General features: G+C 41.6%; 3 protein-coding genes across 3 annotated transcripts in view; 1 reads left to right on the forward strand and 2 right to left on the reverse strand.

Moving 5' to 3' along the window:
* Positions 1-9,337, forward strand: part of LOC113955798 (histone H2A-IV) — a 14,820-nt gene extending 5,483 nt beyond the window's left edge. The window contains exon 2 of the mRNA XM_027661659.1: positions 8,937-9,337. Within this exon, the coding sequence (XP_027517460.1) occupies positions 8,937-9,326 (390 nt within the window). The 3' untranslated portion in view covers positions 9,327-9,337. The remainder of the gene's footprint in view (positions 1-8,936) is intronic.
* Positions 8,116-8,880, reverse strand: LOC113955803 (histone H2B 1/2/3/4/6). Its single transcript, XM_027661675.1, has one exon. The coding sequence runs from the start codon at positions 8,588-8,590 to the stop codon at positions 8,210-8,212; it is 381 nt and encodes a 126-aa protein (XP_027517476.1). The 5' UTR covers positions 8,591-8,880; the 3' UTR covers positions 8,116-8,209.
* A 128-nt stretch (positions 9,338-9,465) lies between the features above and the next one.
* LOC113955790 (histone H1.01) lies at positions 9,466-11,035 on the reverse strand. Its single transcript, XM_027661650.1, has one exon. The coding sequence runs from the start codon at positions 11,013-11,015 to the stop codon at positions 10,356-10,358; it is 660 nt and encodes a 219-aa protein (XP_027517451.1). The 5' UTR covers positions 11,016-11,035; the 3' UTR covers positions 9,466-10,355.
* Between the last annotated feature and the right edge of the window lie 8,308 nt (positions 11,036-19,343).

The following is a 19,343-nucleotide window of genomic DNA, read 5'->3' on the forward strand; positions in this document are numbered from 1 at the left end:
AAAGCCAAGTAAATATTTTTTAAGGGTAATCAAGAAACAAAAAGGCTCTTTTCAGAGCCACCCACTTTGGTCATAAAGAAAGGGCTGAGTCATTGTGGTTTTCTTTAGTGAACTGAGGCAGAAACATGGAAACTGCCTTTTTTTCTCGGCTTTGCTTTAGTGGTGCTATTCTTTGTTCCCATCTGTGTTTTGTGGGAAACCTGCTTTGGTAGTAGATGCTAATATTTTTAAAGAAATTGTGTTCCCCACTAGGATTCATCTTGTTGGTTGTTGCCTTTTTAGGATTTTTTAATTATTCAGTAAACTCTTCTGCTTTTGGAAAGTATATATTTTCAATCTTAGCAGTAGCAATTATGGTTTTTGTAACTGGTATAAAAATTACACCTGTAGCCAGTCAGCTCTGGCTTTCTTTTAAGTGCTCTGTGCGGTACGTACTAGAGGGCAACATTAACTGAAGTCAATATTAATCTATATTATTACTGTTCCGGAGTACTAAATAGTAGCCTCCATTTTTCAAACTGAGAGAAAAGGGAGTGGGAAGGGAAGCAAAGCATGCACATGAAAAATTAAGCCCTAAAACAATCACTGAAGTCCTGGCAGTGACTCTGAACCAATTGTTTTGCAACATGAGGGGTGTTCCCAGCCTCGGGCTTCTGACTGATTTCAATTTTTGCTGAGTTTTAACACTATCATGTATGCAAGAATCCCACTGGCTTTCCTTGGCAGAATTAATTGTAAAGCACTAGGGAAAGGTTTCATGCAGGGAAGAGTCGTCAGTGTTCTCATCTGATGTGACGTCCCATTAAGATGACAGTCACTGCGTTCAACTGCAAAAACACTGTCACGTCATTTCATTTTGCTAGCACTACTCACTGAATCCACGCTCTCTTCTCCATGTGGTATGGGGAGTTTCGAGGTCACACTTTGTTTTGGGAGAAAGTGAGTCGTTCTTAGAAAAGCTGCTGCCATGCAGCAGGGCACAATGTGGCTAAAAGTTTATTTCTCTGCTTTGGTGCTGCCCTACTTGCTTCTGATTTACTTATGGCTTTAGCGTGGCTTTTCTTGTGGTCTTGTGCAAGCTCTTGGCCATAGAAGCCTGACAGCTTCTTGACTTTCTGGGACTCTCTTCTGCAGTTCATGGCACTGGAGAAACAGGAGCAGTTTTCAATGTGACTGTGGTGTTCCCCAGCTCTGTCCTCCAGTCTAGGGAAAAAGAGAAGTGTGAGCTGACGTATCTGTGGACCTGATGTTTACTGAGTTTAATTTTCCTAAAATTAAGTTGGTGATATATTCACCCCTCTACAAGGGAAGGAAGTTTACACTCCTATCTGTACCTCTGTGTTCTACATCATGAAACTCTCATCTGCATATCAGACTGTAATAAACAATGGGAAAGACTCCTATGAACAACCCTGGGTACATTGCCTTGTTGTTGTGTGCGTGGATTTAAATTTTACTTTGTAGACTGCATAAACTTTCAAGAGAACAATTTTATGGGGTTTTTTTCCCTTATAAATGAATGCTCTGCTATCAACTATACAATGGTAATAGTCAGGAAGATATAGTATTAATAGTTATTTTTGTAGTCATTCCTCTTTCTTCCCTGCTGAAGAATGAGTTTAGTCATTACACAGTTCTACTTTTGAATTATACATGTGGGAAACAAAGCCAAAAAATAATATGGCTACATGAGATCTAAATTATGAAGGGTCACAGGGCCTTGAATGTATATTGTACAGCCAGACACTTCTGGGAAGATATTTTATAGACATGGTTTACCGAAACTGGGGTAACTAAGGAGATTGGTTTTGAAAATATATGTATTTCCTAACAGTGCCATTGTGAACACTGGTAGCCTCCTATAACCAGCACAGACAGATACCTGGATATATTTTTGACAATAACTTGATTTTATATCAGCAGAATGGGAGAGGAATGTGAAAATGTCTCTGATCAGAAGGAGAAAAAGAGAAAACTGCCTCCTGGGACCCATTTAGCATCTCTGATAAGACAGCTCTCTGGGCAATGCATCACTCACACTCCCCTCCTGTCCCTACTAGCAGGTCCTGTTCCCACACAGCCCATCCACTGACACTGCACCCCTCACCCAAACCCCCCACTACACATCCATCTTCTCCCACCATGTTTGAGGAAAGGGGTACGTGCGCAGTTTCAGATGGTGGAGTGCACAGTGGCCCCTGGATTGACAAGATAGCTGTGCATTGAAATGAATGATTCACGTATGAATTTGTGTTTTGTTTTTTCTTCATTGTGTGTTTTGTTCCTTGAGAGAGGGAACGAGAAAAAAATAACCAAAACACTCACAGGCCTTTTAATACCTGTTGAGCACTTTGGCTTTTTCATGTTCTTTAATCACACAAGTTTCATTTGGGCATGTTAACAGAGAATAGCTCAGCTGAAGCATAAATGCAGCCGGGGGTGAATAACAGAGTGGACTGTTCCCACCAGGACCCATTGTTTCTCCAGTGGTGATGAAATTCTTCAGGTTTGTCAGTCTGGCCATGACAAGCGCTGTATTTTCCTGCTCCCCACACCAGTGCCAGAGACAGAGATTCAAGGACTAATCTGCCTCTGGGAGGAGGGAGCCAAGGTCCATTACAGAACAGTGGGAGGAGGGAGAGCAGGGTAACATGAGACAATTTGAAGAGAAGTAGGAAGGGGTGTTGAGCTGGGCAGAAAAGGACTTTGCAGGGGGAATGGGGGCATTGCGAGGGTTGGGGACTGAGTGGGTTATGCTGCTCTGCAGCCTCCTCCAACTCCCCTGCACTGCAAGACTCCTCTGGGAACAGAGGGGAGAAGGTAAAGAAAAGGGTTGGATACCTCCTGAAAGAGCAGAGTGGGGTATTAGATTTTTAAATCCAGAAGCAATCTATTTCCTCTTCACTTCCCCCCCCATACACTAATTAAAGTATTTTTAACTCTTTCACTGTCAATAAAGAAACCTGTAAGTAAAATGGAAGAGTACACATGATTCAGTTTAGATAAATGTTGTAAATAAACTACAGTTCTTCTGCAGTTTCTTGTTGTCTTCACCTGTTTTTCACCTGATGTCTTCACTCTGTGCCATATCCTGCTGAGAAATACGATCTTCCATGCAAATGTTCTCAGATGGAAAATACTGTAAAAATGAAAACAAAAAGAGTAGTTGACTTACCTGCCTTAATTCTGTTAGAAGTGTTAATCACCCTGATTACCCTTATCAACATTTTAGAAATCATCATTGTTTTATTTTTAACCTGTCAATAAATGCACAACTAGAAGCTGCAATGATAAGTCTGAATTATGACACATACACATCCCATGAGGTTTTGCCTGACATTTAAATATCGGCTAAGGCTAAAACTCCAGTATCTAAATATGCTTTACATCCATGTGACCATTTCACTTCTTTCGTAGGATTTGTACCTATGGAAGGTATTCAGAAGTCCCCACATGTAGAGAGCGGAACTGATTCAGGTAAATTTGGCTTCCTGAGCCAGCTCAGCTGAGTCCAAGCACCCGGGTTTGCCTGTGATGCAGTCAGTCTGGTTTGCTGGTGCTTGGAGTGCAGGTGGAGGCAGCTCTGTTTAAAGACATTTCTGTGTGTAGAAAGACTGGGGCTGTGTCATTCCTATGGTAATTCTTGTCCTCTTTTCCTAGCAAGATGATTAAAGACACTAACCTTGCTGTGTCCCAAGTGCATAACGCAAAAATAATAACTTGATCATGTCGAATGTTTGGATTGTTTAACGTTGTAGTGGCTGCTACCTGCTACAAAAAGAAAAGGGAGACTTACAGGAGGTGTGTACATCTCTTCATAGATCTGATGTTGCACAAAGGTAGGTCAATATCCTTTCCTCTATCTGAGGTCCAAGTTCCAGATGTAACTCTCCATGTGTGCTCTCTTCTTATTTCAGGAATTGTTTTTTCCACTTTCCTGTAACCTTTGCAAGTAAAACATCTACATGAAAATACAAGTAGTACTACAAATACAAAAAGATTGTGGATTTTATTAGTGATTAAAATTCCAAGCTATTCTGTTATTCCTTTCACACACAAGCAACTTATTTTCTAGTTTTGAAATGCAAATATGTCCAGAATTGCTTCCTGAGCTTTTCAGTGTTAGAAATGAAAGGATGAACCTTTGCTATTAATATGTATTATCATTTTTGACAAGAAATGCTTTTGGAACAACCACTCCATCAGGGCTGCTGTCAAATAATTTAGTTCTTTGTAGCCATGAAAGAAACTTAAAGCCTAAAAGGCCTTTCTACCTACATAAGCCTCTTGTTCTGTGACCCCAGTCTTTGAGGAAAGAGCTGCTCCTGCTCATTGTAATGTTTCTTCCTTTCTTGTAAATGTATGAGATGGGAAGGGAGAAGTTCCCAGCTATGTTCCCGTCTACTTCTAGTCCTCTTCTCCAGTGAGATTTGTGTCCTGTCTTGAGCTGTGCTGTGCTCTGAACGGCTTAACCCTGACACCAGGTTTTGGAACACAAAGTCTCAATTTTTGTTTTCATTTACAATTTGAACTGGGCACATTTTCATTACTGGCCAAAACCATTATATATGGGTGTGTGTAAGACCAAATATTTTTCCCAAGCTGTAGTCAATACTTTCTCCTACAATGCTAATTATTTTAAAATATATTCCTTTATATTAAAACTGGAAAAGAAAGTCTCTGTGACAGTAACATTGCAATAATTTGCCCTGTGTGTCAAGTAGTTATAATCTGTGGCCATTATGAAAAAGAATTTGATTTCATGAGCAGGTGAGCAGATATTGATTTATTCCGTTAATAAAAACAAAAGAAACAACAACAACAAAAATACTCAAAAAACTACAACCAAAACTGTGAAGTAGTAGAAAATTGCTATAGACAGTTGGTCAGGTTTTGGGTCAGGTGTATGACAGCCTTTTCTAATTTCTAATTCACTACTCAATTAGTTAACTGGACAATAAAGTTATTTTTTAAATTTTATATATATTTTAAATTTTATATTTTAAATTTTGTGTATTTCACTTCTGTAGAAATAAAAAGCAGAGGGTGTTGGTTTTCTTTTTTAAACATGACAATGAATATAAATAAATTTTACTGTAGGTATGGTGATCTAGAGAATTTTCCAGGAATGCTACTAATTTTATTACTCTGATAAAAATAAGATACAAGAAATTTTGTACTGGTTGTATTGTTCTTCAGTATTATTGCTGGTTATTCACTACATTACTAAACCGTAATCTAACTCTGGTAATTTAAGATACAAAAAAGTGATGGTATAAAAAAAGTATTTTGACAAAAATTTTTGCATAACCAAATGCAGATACACCCTATATTTCAGTTAATGTGAATCAAGAGGAATTTTGAAGGCAAACATGGAGGGTAGATAAAAATACAACATGAAGGGTCTGTTTAAACATTATGCATTCTAGCACATCCCAGTGTTGAGAATTGTTAGGATTAATAGCCTTGCTTATCACTGGAAGCTCAACAAGTTGAAGCCTTAGGGTACAAGAGCTGATAAGAGCCTAAACTTTTTGATAAAATTAATGCCACAAACACAGAACAAGCTGAAATTGCCAAGATAGAAGCAGAATGAAGAAACATCATGGAAATAAACCTGAAGAGAATGAAAAAACTTCAGAAGATGACCAGCCCAGTGATCAGAAAATCAGCAGGAAATCAAGGGAACACCAACAAGAATTAAATTATTGGATTTTGGGATCAGGTGATAAGTGGTACAGGTATAATTTTTGTTGCAATCTGGTGCAGAGGTTTCCTCTTTGAAGACACTCAGCTCTAGCTGCTCTGCATGTTGGAGAAATAAACTACATTTACTCAGTGGATTGGAAACTCATTTTCAATCTGGAACCTAGGGCAGGAACCATTTAGAGGTGGCATGTACATAATTCCTACATGGTCTAAGTGGAAGCAGCATAATTCCTGCTATACCAGGACAATGTATTTGAACACTCTCATCTTACTGTTGCTGTTGATGTCATCTCTGCAGAGTGGGATTAAGACAAACAGCACTGCTTTGAACTAAATAGGAAAGAACAGCAAAGAACATGAATGATGGAAAAATAAGCAGCCATGTGACTTCATATTCACACCCTGTATATGTGTGAATATATGTATATTCACACTACTTGCATTATTGGTTTTGAATGTTTTGAATGTTTGAAAGTTCACATTCTCCTGAGACATGAAACCGAATTGGTTATTTTTGCTGAGCTCAAATCCTACTGCTTTTACCTCTGGTGAAAAGAACAAGCACAAAAAATTTCCATGTTAGTTGCTTTTTGTCAGTTCAGAGACTTTTTTCTCAGCACTGTTAGAAAAATAAGGGTTGTGTTACAATCAGATCTGATGTCAAATGCTATGTTCACATTATAGTCCCCTAATATTGCCTTATCATTGATACTGAAATTGAAAGGAACAATCATAGCAACATTTAATTATCTTGAGTTAAGTTTCATGGGCCTAGAAACAATTTCCCGTACTGAAACAGTCTATTAAAAAATACCTGAAATTTCTATGACAGCTATGTTAACGAAGTGTGCAACCTGGACCATATAAAGACAGGAAAGGTAATAGGAATGCTTATGAGCTGGGAGTCCAAAAGGCACCACCAAGCTCCTATTTTAACCTAGGCAACAGGGCAGCCCTGTGACAGCTGTATTTTGAACTAGGGTGCTTTTACACGAGTGATTATAGAGAATAATAGCCAGTGTAAAATTCTTCTGGTGATTATCATCATGTTAAATATGAACGTATTTATGTGCTCATATGATATAATCCTTTTCTAGAGTCCTTTTCTAGTGAGCCAGGTACCCTTATAAAAACCTAGAGATTGGAATATACTGTGGTTCATTAATCTTCTTAGGCATTGGACATATACAGAGGCCCAGAATACACAACCTGTGTTCCAGAGTTTGCAGTAAAGCACTTGGTGAGCAGATGTCTAAAATGCCATTTCGAGCTGCTGAAGAAGAGTATGGAGTACAGAGGATGCCAATTCCCACTGGATATCTGAAATCCAATCTGAGAAGTCCCTATAAACCTTCAAGCTGAAATTAACTTTGATTAGGTAATAGATGTCAGATTTGAGAGACCTGGTGCCTGTCTCATTACCTGTACTACCAAACAACATGCAGTCACTACTAGGAAGGTTGAGTCCCTCTATGAATTCAGTATCTTCAGAAGTCCACAATATATACTTGAAAGTCAAGATTGTTCAGACCCAGCTGAAAAGTGATAATGGCTTTGATCTGCATCTATGGTAGCATTTAATTATCCAAGAATGTGATGGAGTGATTCCATAGTTTGAGCCTGACAAGTAGATATATGATAACTGATAGCTTGCTAAGTCAGCCCACAGTGCCTAGTTTCTTAATATTTAATACTTTTAATACAATTAATGACATATAAATGCAGGAAATGTCAAATATGTATAAAAACTATTGAACTTCACATATTTTTTAATTGCAAGGGGAACCTCAAGCAGTCATAGGGAGAAGCTAGGCAAGTTACTGTAAAATTCACATGAACTGTATAATAATTAAGACAACTGTAGGAGACAAAGACTGTAGAAAGTACTTCTGAATTGTTTTAATCACTGGGTTATTGGTAACATCTTAAGATAAATGTCACTTGTAACTACATAAATACTTTTATAGTGCAGTGCACTGCAGTCCTCTTACTTCTGCTATCATAAAAACTACCAAAAAACCCCAAAGACTGAGCACCATCAAATGCTAGATCTTACAATAGTTATGCTGTACATGGATAAGAATCCATTAGTAATAATTTTGATTTTCCTGGCTAAAAAAAATGCAGAAATATTCCAGTCTTTTAACACATTACATGAACCCTGAGATCAGTGAGGTATTGCTCACATATAACACAATATTGAAAGTTGCAAGAGAACCATAGATTAACAAAAAGTGGTGTCATCTTGAGAAAAGTTAAAAATGCCTCTAGTTATAGTGATTTATTGCCCAATTAGTTTATGTTCAATAACACATTAAACTACAAACCAGTATGTTAACAGAACTAGCCATAAGTGGCATGCACAAACTCCCCAAAACTGCAAGATAAGGTTCCACACTAGGAAACTAAAGTGTTCTTAGTTGACTGTACAGCCCTTTTATTGAAAAGGTGGGTGGCTCTTAAAAGAGCCTTTGGGTTATACAGTATTTTTAGCAGCTATTTACTTGGAGCTGGTGTACTTGGTGACAGCCTTGGTGCCCTCGGAGACGGCGTGCTTGGCCAGCTCGCCAGGCAGCAGCAGCCGCACGGCCGTCTGGATCTCCCGCGACGTGATGGTGGAGCGCTTGTTGTAGTGCGCCAGGCGCGAGGCCTCGCCGGCGATGCGCTCGAAGATGTCGTTGACGAAGGAGTTCATGATGCCCATGGCCTTGGAGGAGATGCCCGTGTCGGGGTGCACCTGCTTCAGCACCTTGTACACGTAGATGGAGTAGCTCTCCTTGCGGCTCTTCTTGCGCTTCTTGTCGCCCTTCTTCTGCGTCTTGGTCACCGCCTTCTTGGAGCCCTTCTTGGGCGCGGGCGCGGACTTGGCCGGCTCGGGCATGGCTGCGAACGCGCGTCTCCCACAAATCACTACAACAGCTCCAAGTCCAGGTCAGAAACGAATGCGACGATGGCCGACTACATGCTTATTTATAGCCCCTTTATGCAAATGAGGTATCAGCCTTGCTCATTCTCATTGGGCAAAATACAAGGCATCATCATTCCTCAATAGCCTGGTTTTATTGGTCAGAATTCGATTCGCCTCGTCATTGGCTGCTCAGACGAGACCTACTTCTCAGCCTATCAGCGAAGGGACGAGGTTCTAAAGCGGGGCTGTAGACCGGGAGCGCCGTCTGCCTGCTCTGTCCTGCTGCGGGTTGTTCTAAACGGCGAGCGAGCCAGAGAAGATGTCCGGGCGCGGGAAGCAGGGCGGGAAGGCGCGGGCCAAGGCCAAGTCGCGCTCGTCGCGGGCCGGGCTGCAGTTCCCCGTGGGCCGCGTGCACCGGCTGCTGCGCAAGGGCAACTACGCGGAGCGGGTGGGCGCCGGCGCGCCCGTGTACCTGGCGGCCGTGCTGGAGTACCTGACGGCCGAGATCCTGGAGCTGGCGGGCAACGCGGCCCGCGACAACAAGAAGACGCGCATCATCCCCCGCCACCTGCAGCTCGCCATCCGCAACGACGAGGAGCTCAACAAGCTGCTGGGCAAGGTGACGATCGCGCAGGGCGGCGTGCTGCCCAACATCCAGGCCGTGCTGCTGCCTAAGAAGACCGACAGCCACAAGGCCAAAGCCAAGTAAACAAAAAGGAAAAGCGGCACGTTGTCTCTTCCGGAGAAAACAATCCAAAGGCTCTTTTCAGAGCCACCCACAAAATCATAAGAGAGCTCAGTTATCCATACCATAGTTACACCAATTTATATTAATCACTCAACCCGTGTTTTGTCTTTTTCCATATTTATTAACAGCATTTTTGGCTTGGTGATAGTAGCAACGCTTTCCAGGTTTTCGTTAACAAAGGCGTGCCAAAAGGTCCTCCCCATGCAAATTCCTTCCTGGTATGGGATATTTTCCGTTTAGTTGCTATGTCGGAGAACATGGGAACACTATTCGTTGAGAGTTCCCATCCCTCCCCCCTCTTCCGCCTTTTTCTTCTCCGAGAGTGGCTGATACAGTTCAAAGAGATAAGAGCCGTAATGTTCGGGGAGGGAGGGGGAAGGGGGGGCCAGCGGGCCGGGCTCTCCGCCGGCCAATCCTTGGTCAGAGCGGGCTTTTTCAATACTTCAAGCTTTCTTTCTCAGCGGGAACAAAAGGATCGGGAGAGCTCAGGGCTATTTTCGTGTCAATAAAGAAACCCTCCCCTCCTCCCTCAGACAAACCAAAGCATTTAAGGAGACACCTTAAGTGAAATAATACAATAGATTAGACATGGCTCAGTAGTAGCGTGCCTGGCAATTGCATTATTTTGTTACAAAATACATCTTTTAAAAAAACATACATCCTTTTTTTTTTATCAAATCATTACAAAACATTGCTTAACATTGCTTCCTGGTAGTCAAACTAATTACTCGGAGAAAAAAAAAAAGTCTACACTTCCCTAAAGCCGCCGCGTTATACCGTGCTCGTTAGCATTTCTTTCGGTAATCCTAGGGAGGAAAAAAAAAAAAAAAAGACACAATTGACCTCTTGACGACTTACGAATTACTGGATCCCTGCTGCAGGTTATGGACGACCCCGGTGCCTCAGCTCCTTTAGGGAAAGTGTGGGTGGCTCTTAAAAGAGCCGTTGGATAACAAAATATGTAGAGCAGGACTCTTCCGGTATTATAATTTACTTCTTTTTCGGCGCTGCCTTCTTCGCCTTGGCCGCTTTGGGCTTGGCTGCCTTAGGCTTGGCCGCTTTGGGCTTCACCGTTTTTGCCTTGGCCGGGCTCTTCGCTGCCTTCTTGGGGCGGCCTGGCTTTGCGGCTTTCTTGGGGCTCTTGGCCGCTTTCTTGGCCGCCGCAGCCGCCGGCTTTTTAGCCTTCTTGGGGCTCTTCTTCACTGCTGCTGCTTTCTTGGGCTTCTTGGCGGCGCTGGCTGGCTTCTTGGCTGCCGGCTTCTTGGGCTTGGCTGCGGGCACCCTTTTCTTGGGAGCTTTTTCCTTCACTTCTCCAGGTTTCTTGTTGAGACGGAAAGAGCCGGAGGCACCGGTGCCCTTGGTCTGCACCAGGGTGCCTTTGCTGACGAGGCTCTTGAGCCCCAGCTTGATGCGGCTGTTGTTCTTCTCCACATCGTAGCCGCCGGCAGCCAGCGCCTTCTTGAGCGCGGCGAGGGAGAGCCCCTTGCGCTCCTTGGAGGCGGACACGGCCTTGGTGATGAGCTCGGTGACGCTGGGCCCCGCGGGCTTGCGGGCTTTGGAGCCGCCCGCCGCTTTCTTCGGCTTCTTGGCGGCGGCCTTGGCGCCGGGCGCGGGCGCATCGGGGGCGGCGGCGGGAGCGGTCTCGGACATCGCGGCGGCGTCCTCTGCGGAGCAGGCGAACACAATTGGGCTGGCGCGGGTCAGATGCTCGTATTTTTAGAGCGGAGCCGCGCGGTGATTGGTGCGTTGCAGAGCCCGCCCCGCTGCACGGCCGGGGAGCCCTTCGGTGTGCTCGATTTGTGTTTCTTTGGACTAACAAAAGTGTATTTTCCTCGGAATTTCTGCCACCAAATCGCCCCATTTCCCCGGTGAGGGAGGAGAAGAGCAGGTACTTGCGTTCGGGAGAGTTTCCAGCGGCAAACACGCGGTTTGAGTTAAAGGAGAGGCGATAAATCCCGTGTGCTGCTGCTGGAGAGACCTCTGAAGAGAGAAACTTTTGTTTTTCCTTGCAAATTAAAAATTTCCTTTTGACATAAATGTTACAGCAACAACTCAGTCTGATTCTTTAGAGGGTTTTCTTGGGGTCGAAGTTGAAATCTTCCGATTTAAAGCTATTTTGACAGTTTAAACTGATTTTGAAGAGGAGGAAGTAACACAAACTCTTCTTTCAGCTCTGAATATGGATTAAGAACCAGTTCCTTTGACCATGTGTTTTACCTCTTAAAACGCTAAAGTCTAGTCAAATAGTGTCTCATACAGCCTCCTATTGCACTTGTTATAGAAACATAAGCAATTTATTAATATCTGGAGATTTATGAACACACAGTTGGCTTATTTTGACATCCTGGAATTTCAGTACAAGGGAGGCAAACTTACTCTACTGCCTTGTGTGGGGTGTTTTCTTTTTGTTTGCTTGTTTTTGTATGAATTTTTTTACCAATTATTAAGTAAATCAAGCTATTTACTTTTCATGTTGCATTTTAGTTTCAAGTAAATAGTCATTTGATATCTGATGTTACAAAACTTCAGCTTTGTAGAAGAAAGCAATCTCCTAAACTTCTGGTGATATTTATGGAAATTATCTTTGTTTCTCTGGTAATTTAAGATGTGCAAGGACTAGCATAGCAGTTTAGTAATTATGCTCTTCCTCCTCAGAGAGTGTTATCTTGTTATGTATTTTCTCTAATAGTAGTACAATTTAAAATTATATTACTGTTTGGATTTTTCTTACCCATCTCACAGACTATGTATGCACAAAGGTTTACCTTAAGCCAATTCTGAATCCTCTTTCCACTCTAAATACAACCCACCTAATTATTCCTTGTGCATTTTACGGTAATTACTGAAATAAGGAAATACTTTCATGATAAAAACTAGAGCGCTTTGTGATAACCTGAGTTTTAACAAGGGGAGAGGTAGGCCATAGGTCGTTCATAAAGAACCAGGAAGGATTCAATCAATACTGATATCTGGTGGAAGACAGGGTAATATGCCAAACAGAACAGAGCTCTGAGGAATATTTCATTAATCTGTAACCAATTATGAAAAAAAGCATATTATCATTGCCTTTTGTAGTTATTTAAGAATCACAAAGACTACACTACAGCTCAACCCTTTCGTATTAACAGACATAACACATAATGTGAATACAGTATTTAAGTACATATTAGCAACCAAACATCCAGCTTGTATGAATAGGTAGTCTTCAGTAAGTGTAATTCTATTCCCATTGCATGGTTTTATCTACAATGACTGTTTTGTAAATACTAAAAATGTATATAAGATGAAAGATTTTAGTTTGCTGTAAAATTGTGTTTCATAGAATGTGAAGCTATGAATAAGTGCAATGAAGGGAAAAATTGCGACCTCCACCACATAAGAATGAGATACCAGAAAAAACCATTGCAGGAAAAGTGCACCTGAGTTCTGTAATGCTTCAATGGGAAGATAATTTAGAGAAGAGCTAATCAAATTGTGACTTTCAAGGTCCTCTTTGTTAATACCGTGTAACATAAAATAAGGATACAAGGATTAAACAAATTGGAGTGGATGTGGATATTGCAGATATACCTTTAGAAATTATCAAAATTAAAGTAAAATATATGTGTTTTTTAAGCCTTTATCTTGTGTATGTTTGTAAATAAATGACCGAAACTTTCCACTGATTTGACTGCACAGTGTAATAAGGTAGCAACTGTTGTGAGGCTATGAGATTTAACAGTTGTCTAGAGACTTCATAGCATATAGACAGTGGAAAAGCATAGACCGTAAGTGACATATCAGCAAAATGAAAAACTGCTGTTGCTTATTCATGTTATTTTGAACACATTTACTTCAGTAACCTCTGCTGGAGGAATTGTAAATATTCCAGCTCTCAATTGTGGCTTCACAGAGCTTTGATTCACATTTATCGGTAACTGAAATGGAGGTGGCTAAAATGGTCACTATTCCAATTTTCTGCCTGGCTTTTCTCCCAGCAGTTGCTACCCTTTTCCCATTCTCAACAAGGACCATTAAATATATGCATATCAGTTTCTGGTCTCCATCAGTTACAATCTAATATCTCAAAATAAATTGAAGTTTCAGAAATTTTATGACACAGAGAGAAGCTTGGATCTTTTTTTTTTCTTTTTTAATGATTTTGCAGAAAAGATATAAAATAACTTTAATAATGTTGAATTTCTGCTTGGAACACATATTGTTCTCTATGTGAAAGAAAGACATGCAGGAACAATATTTTGGAAAGTTAAGGTGTATTTGGCAATTTTAAAAAGAGCTATTCTGCAATCTAAGCAGGTAGTTCAGATAGAACGAACAGATGTACTCAGACAAAGGAAAAATGTGGAGAAGGATTACCTAAAAGGCAGGGATAGGAGTTTCATCTCCAACTGAGCATATGAGAAAGAGAAATAATCCTGATTTAGATACAGGATATTGTAGAAAAATTTCATTAAGATGACATCACATAGACTGTTACATGCAGTTTGGTTTTCCCAATAGAACTGGAGGGAAGTAGACTTCATTATTCATTAAAAGAGAAGGAAAGTAATATCAGGATCTCCAGAGATACTTCTGGGGAAAGCGCCACTGTAATGCCTACTTCATATGAGTGAATTCAATCCTTCTCACCTCATGGGCACCCCAGCAAGACACACTATATCATAAACCTGCAAAAGATTGCAATCTGAGCCCTCTCCGCATGTTGCTTCCCTGCAGATACCCAGGTCTGTCCAACTTTTGCATATTGAGATATTTAGACCTCTTGGCATAAGCAAGGAGACACGTGAGCTGCAGCCAAGGACTGGCGCTACACCTGAGAACTATCAAACATTCCCATCTCCAGTTTAGGACCTGCCAATACTTGTTCCTAAGAAAATAAGCTCTAGGTAATATTTAGATATGTTTGCAATAATGAGAGGGAGCACAGCAGTTGTTCTCAAACAATTTTGTTAGGAGGCATTAGCACGAGAGCAGCCACACAAATGTGGGTAATGGGCTGCTCTACCTAATGCAGGTGAGTACTGTGGTCAGTCGTTCTTGGACAGCTGGAGGATGTACAGCTGTTACATCTGGGCACCATAGTCCCTCTCCTTGCTTCAAATGGCAATTTTCAGAGAGATTTAGGTGAGCGCCTTTATATTATGTGCTGCGCTCGGGATTACATGTTCCACAGGAAAGAGGTGTAAATGCTCCCTCAACCGTGATTACACTCCTATTACAGTGTTACACCCATGCCTTACTTGCCCTCAGTGACTTCATCCTTCATCTGAGGTACAAATGTAATGACTTGTGTGATCCAACCAGCCAGCACAGTTTAGCAACTTTTAACATGTAGCTAAGGAATTTTAAAGTGATACCTACCAAACTGAAAACTTGTTGCAGCTTAGCAAAACAGGTCTCTGCCTACTTAATACTAATGTTGCAGCTGCTACTGCTGTTAAAGCTCCGAAGTGAGCTGAGGTCACACAGGCTTTTTAAATTCAGTGTATGGATGAGCATCTGTAGGGAGCAGGACAAAATAGGGAAGGGCAATGGATGACTGTCCTTGTAGACTCAGCTTCCTGGAATGTTGAACACTCCTCCCTGTACCCTTGGTTAAGGGTTGGGGCACCTATTGAGGCCTCCTGTCTTCATTGCCATGGCATGTCATTTGGCAATTGAAAAACTACAGTCCAAAACCTAGATATGTCCATAGTTAGGAGGCACTAGGAAGGATATTCTTCCTGGGAAAGAAAAAAAAAAAATCAGCAAAAATACAGGGCGCCAAAACCCTTCTGAGAACAGCTAACAAGGAAAAAAATATGGAAATATGGACCTTTCTTTACTATATGTGAGTTTATAAAGTTAATGCATTTTTACTCTTCTCACGCACAATGAAAAGGTCCTCAGTCAGTCATATGTCAAAGAATAGGATTATTTATATTTTAATGTAATTTGGTCTTCTAAAACTAACCCAAGATATTTGACAATCTGTGTTCTGGACCACCCTGGCATTGTTTGAATGTAGTCTTCAGTGAGTGATTGAGGACGCCTCCAGCCCTGAGACAAAGTATCCATGAAAGGTAAGCAACAGGAACAGAAGCTCCATCAGCTATAGCTCCCCAAAAAAACTGTTTCCTCCTGAATCGAGAGTACCTTGCTTTCTCCAAGGAGAGGTGCCACCATGCTGTCCTTTCATAGCAGCATCTTCATCAGCACTGAATCCTGGCTGCTCAGACCAGTGAGCAGCTCTCATGGAGCTAAGCAACTCATTCTTCCTCTCCACAGCACCCTAGTACTTCTGCATGCCTTCTGCCCACCGCTCTTTCCTATTTGTTTGCCAGGGCCGTCTGTGACTTTTGGCAAGAGGGAGGGAGCAATGTGGCCAATCTAGATGTCTTTTCCCTCTCCAGCCAGCAATGTGTTTGCTACTATGAGGGACAAAGTGTCCTTGGACACAGAGTTCATGTATAGCTGATCTACAGTTTGCCATCTCCTGGCTGTTGACCCCCCAGATGCTGATGTGACATGCTTCCGTGTACATTTGTGTTGGTAGGCAATCAAATTTTTTGCCGCACAGGCAATGATGGTGGCACTCATACATGATGTAGGCTGGACTTTAGCCAACAATTAGAGCCAAAGCACTGTCACACCATGCAAAGGTGCCCTCAAATGGTGCTGCCTTGCTAGTTTTTATCAGAGGTGTAAAGGTGAAGCAGGTACTGGCTCTAGATAAGACTGTTTGTACCATCTTTCTAGAGAAGGGGTATTGCAAGGTAGTATTTGGGTACCAGCTGTATAAGCTGGCTGTCTTCCCATGGAAGGGAACAGGAAGGTTTTGAAGAGTTCTTCACTGTGTAAGCTTGTGTTGTGCTGTAGCTTATGTTTTCACAGTTCATGCTTTGGTGCTGTGCAGCCCATGGTCTGGTACCAGAGCAGCATTATCCCAGGTTAGTATGTCATCCAGTCTGTCAAGGGCACTAGAAGGGCCAGCTGGTGCCTGAATTTCCCCACAATATATAAATGAGGCCAGTCACTCAGCACTCCTGCTATCAAGCAGTTGTGAAGTCAGAAATCTGGCTTCACATGCTCATGAGCCTATATGTATACAGTCTGGGCACATTCAGGAAGAATAGGTTTTGCCTATTTTGCCTACAACTTGCCTTGTGTGATCTGGTCCCAGAAATTATTGTCTTCCATAATGAATATATTAAAACTAAATTTTGGTCTTCCTGACACAGGTTTTTTTCTGCTTTGGAACTGAAAATGCAATTAAGAGTTTGTTGATTTGGGTTTGAAATAAGGAAAATAATAACAAAGTTAACTTTTGTGTGCTTGTTGAGGTTTGTAGTTTGTAACACCTTATATTTAATTATATGGTCAACCAGACTAGCACACAAGGTAAACACTGAGCAGCCAGGAGCAGGGATCACCTAGTATCCAGCTGTATAGAGGTGGTAAGTAAAGAAAAAACAGCTGGGGTTTTGGGTTTGCTCGAACTGCAACAGGAGACACATGCAAGGAAACATAACAGCCCAAATTACTCAAAACTGTTGAGAAAAGGGCCTGCTGATCAACAGGGTGAACATTTGAGTAATTCTGATATTAATTGTCCAGTTCTAATGCATGTTCCTTTTAATAAACAACTTCGGGGGGAGGGGGGGGGGGGAGAAAAAAGAACCAAAACCTAAGGGGAGGCAAAAGTGTAATCAGTGCTTCTTTTATTAATTCTTTAGAAGAAAACAGACCTTGACATGCTTGAGTACATGGAAAGGCTTTCACAGATTATCAGTGTCAGCCACATCAATGTATGAAGACAGGAACTTTTGTTTGCATTTGATACTAATAAAAAAAAAAAAAGGAGGGTTCTTAATCCTGAAATCTATTTGGGTTTAGATTTTTTTTATTTATTTTTTTTTTAATTTTACAATATGTGCTTGTTGTTCTTATGTGGAGAATGATCTTAACTCTGGTTTGGTCTTTTGGTGGGCTTGTTTGTTTGTTTGTTTTGGTCACCTCCTCCCTAGGGTAGCAGGGTTAGCTGGTTATGATCCTTTTTAACGTTGAAGGATACACTAACTCTATTGGGCTAGTGTTGGGAACACATGAGCTGTAAGTCTGGGAGAGGTCAGAGGAAGAACACACAGTGTAGAACAAGTAGAACTTGTTTCTGCAGTTAGTAATATCATCAGGGATCCAGAGTGCAGAGAAATTAATGGGCAATATGAGCAGGACAGCCTTGATATTCTGCTGTCCTTTGAATTGCGTTCTGGACACATGATCATAACACTGGAAGAACTGAGTAATTCACAGGAAACTTCAGCCTGGGACAATATCCCAACTGTGACAGATGCCAGTAAATAAAGATGGTAAGAACAATATCTGTTAATCTCATCAAAATGGTCCCTTAGGTCCTAGTGATTTGTAGACCAGGGACTCACTGAGTCAGAGGGGATGTCTTTGAATTGGGGAGCCTTGAATGGATTTTTTTCTTTGTGTTTAACAGTTGCTTTCTCTAGACAAAAGATGTCATTTTTAATGTTTTAAGATTTTGCTTTGGCATTACAAATTATAAAAGGTCGAGGAATAGATACAGTGGGAGTGGTAGATGGACAAATGGGTGATGGACGTGTATATTATATGTATCCCTTTCATAGAGGAGAATCTCACTAATACATGGTGAACTGTCCTCAGTGTGTGTGTGTGTTATAAAATGGTGCTGGAAAACATGCATGAAGTGGAACAAAATGGCAACCAGCAAGGAGAGTGAACTGAATTCCCTTTCCTGTAGGTAAAGAGAGAAGATAATATAAGTGAAGCAGAGTGAGTGACAAGTCATTTGAAAGAAGAGATATAAAGGAATCATGAGCGTTCAGGGCCAGGCTGTTATGTTCTTATATAAAATATCTGAGCTGAAAGATGTTGCAGAGGAATTACTTCACCATTACACTTTTAGACCCCACTCTGATGGACCTAACCTCCTGGAGTCACTGTGACTCAGGCAGGAAAAAATGCCAGAATCAACAAGACAAATGGTTGCCAGAATTCAGGGAGATCTCCCCCAGTCTTTCATCTTAAAGGGCTTTCCTCTGTCTCTGTGTGAAAAATCATGTGTGTATTTGGACACGATGAACACAGGCAAATCCTCCATATTGGAATTCTGTTAATTTCATGGTCCCAGTGGGCCCTTAGCTACAAAATGAAGGACTGCAAGGATAGCCAGAAGAAATGAGGTATGGATTTAAAAGTCAGGATGATTGATTTTTCAAGTCATGAAGTTATACCAAAATAATGGAGAGAAATGTTATCACTTGCAACATGCCCTTGTGAAAAGAAAACATATTCCATGAAAGAAATAGTATCCATTGATAATTTTGCCAAGCCTTTAAAAACATGTGCATGGCTGACATAGCCACTTTTGATTAATTTTCATCCAGTAATAGCAGTGACCTTGACAGAAATATAATGCTTTTTGTAAGTCACCAGGATGTCCGGGATTTATTATGAAGAAACTCTAGAGAAACAGGATAGACAATAAAGGGTCTTCTCCAGGACTGTGTTGAAGAAGCCCTACATGGATTCTCCAGTCATGTAATACTCTGAGTCAGGCACAGTCAGCTTCTAGAAAAACACACATTTCTTTCTGGTCTGAGGTGAAGATAAAGGCATGATTATCCCTATGCTTCATAGCATATAAGGCACCTGCTACCAGAACGCCATGAAACTGACCTGACAATTCTTATATCAGATGGTTCCCAGTACATCGAGTCCTTCCCATCCGACCTCAGAACTACGGAGACATTCGGAGTGGTCCTAACAACGGTAGCCTAAAGACCACCAGTTCTATTTGCAGTGCCACTGTCATACAATCAGAAAAAAATACGGTTTGTGCATCCTCGCCACACCCTAAGGGGAAGATGCGGGGAAAAGCGGCTCAGTGGGCTGAGGGGGACTGGGGACCTCCGAGCGAGGCGCAGGCAGAGAGGGAGGCGGGGATTG

Source organism: Corapipo altera, unplaced genomic scaffold (genome assembly GCF_003945725.1).
Source record: "Corapipo altera isolate COAL_440 unplaced genomic scaffold, ASM394572v1 1, whole genome shotgun sequence".
Classification (NCBI taxonomy): Eukaryota; Metazoa; Chordata; class Aves; order Passeriformes; family Pipridae; genus Corapipo; species Corapipo altera.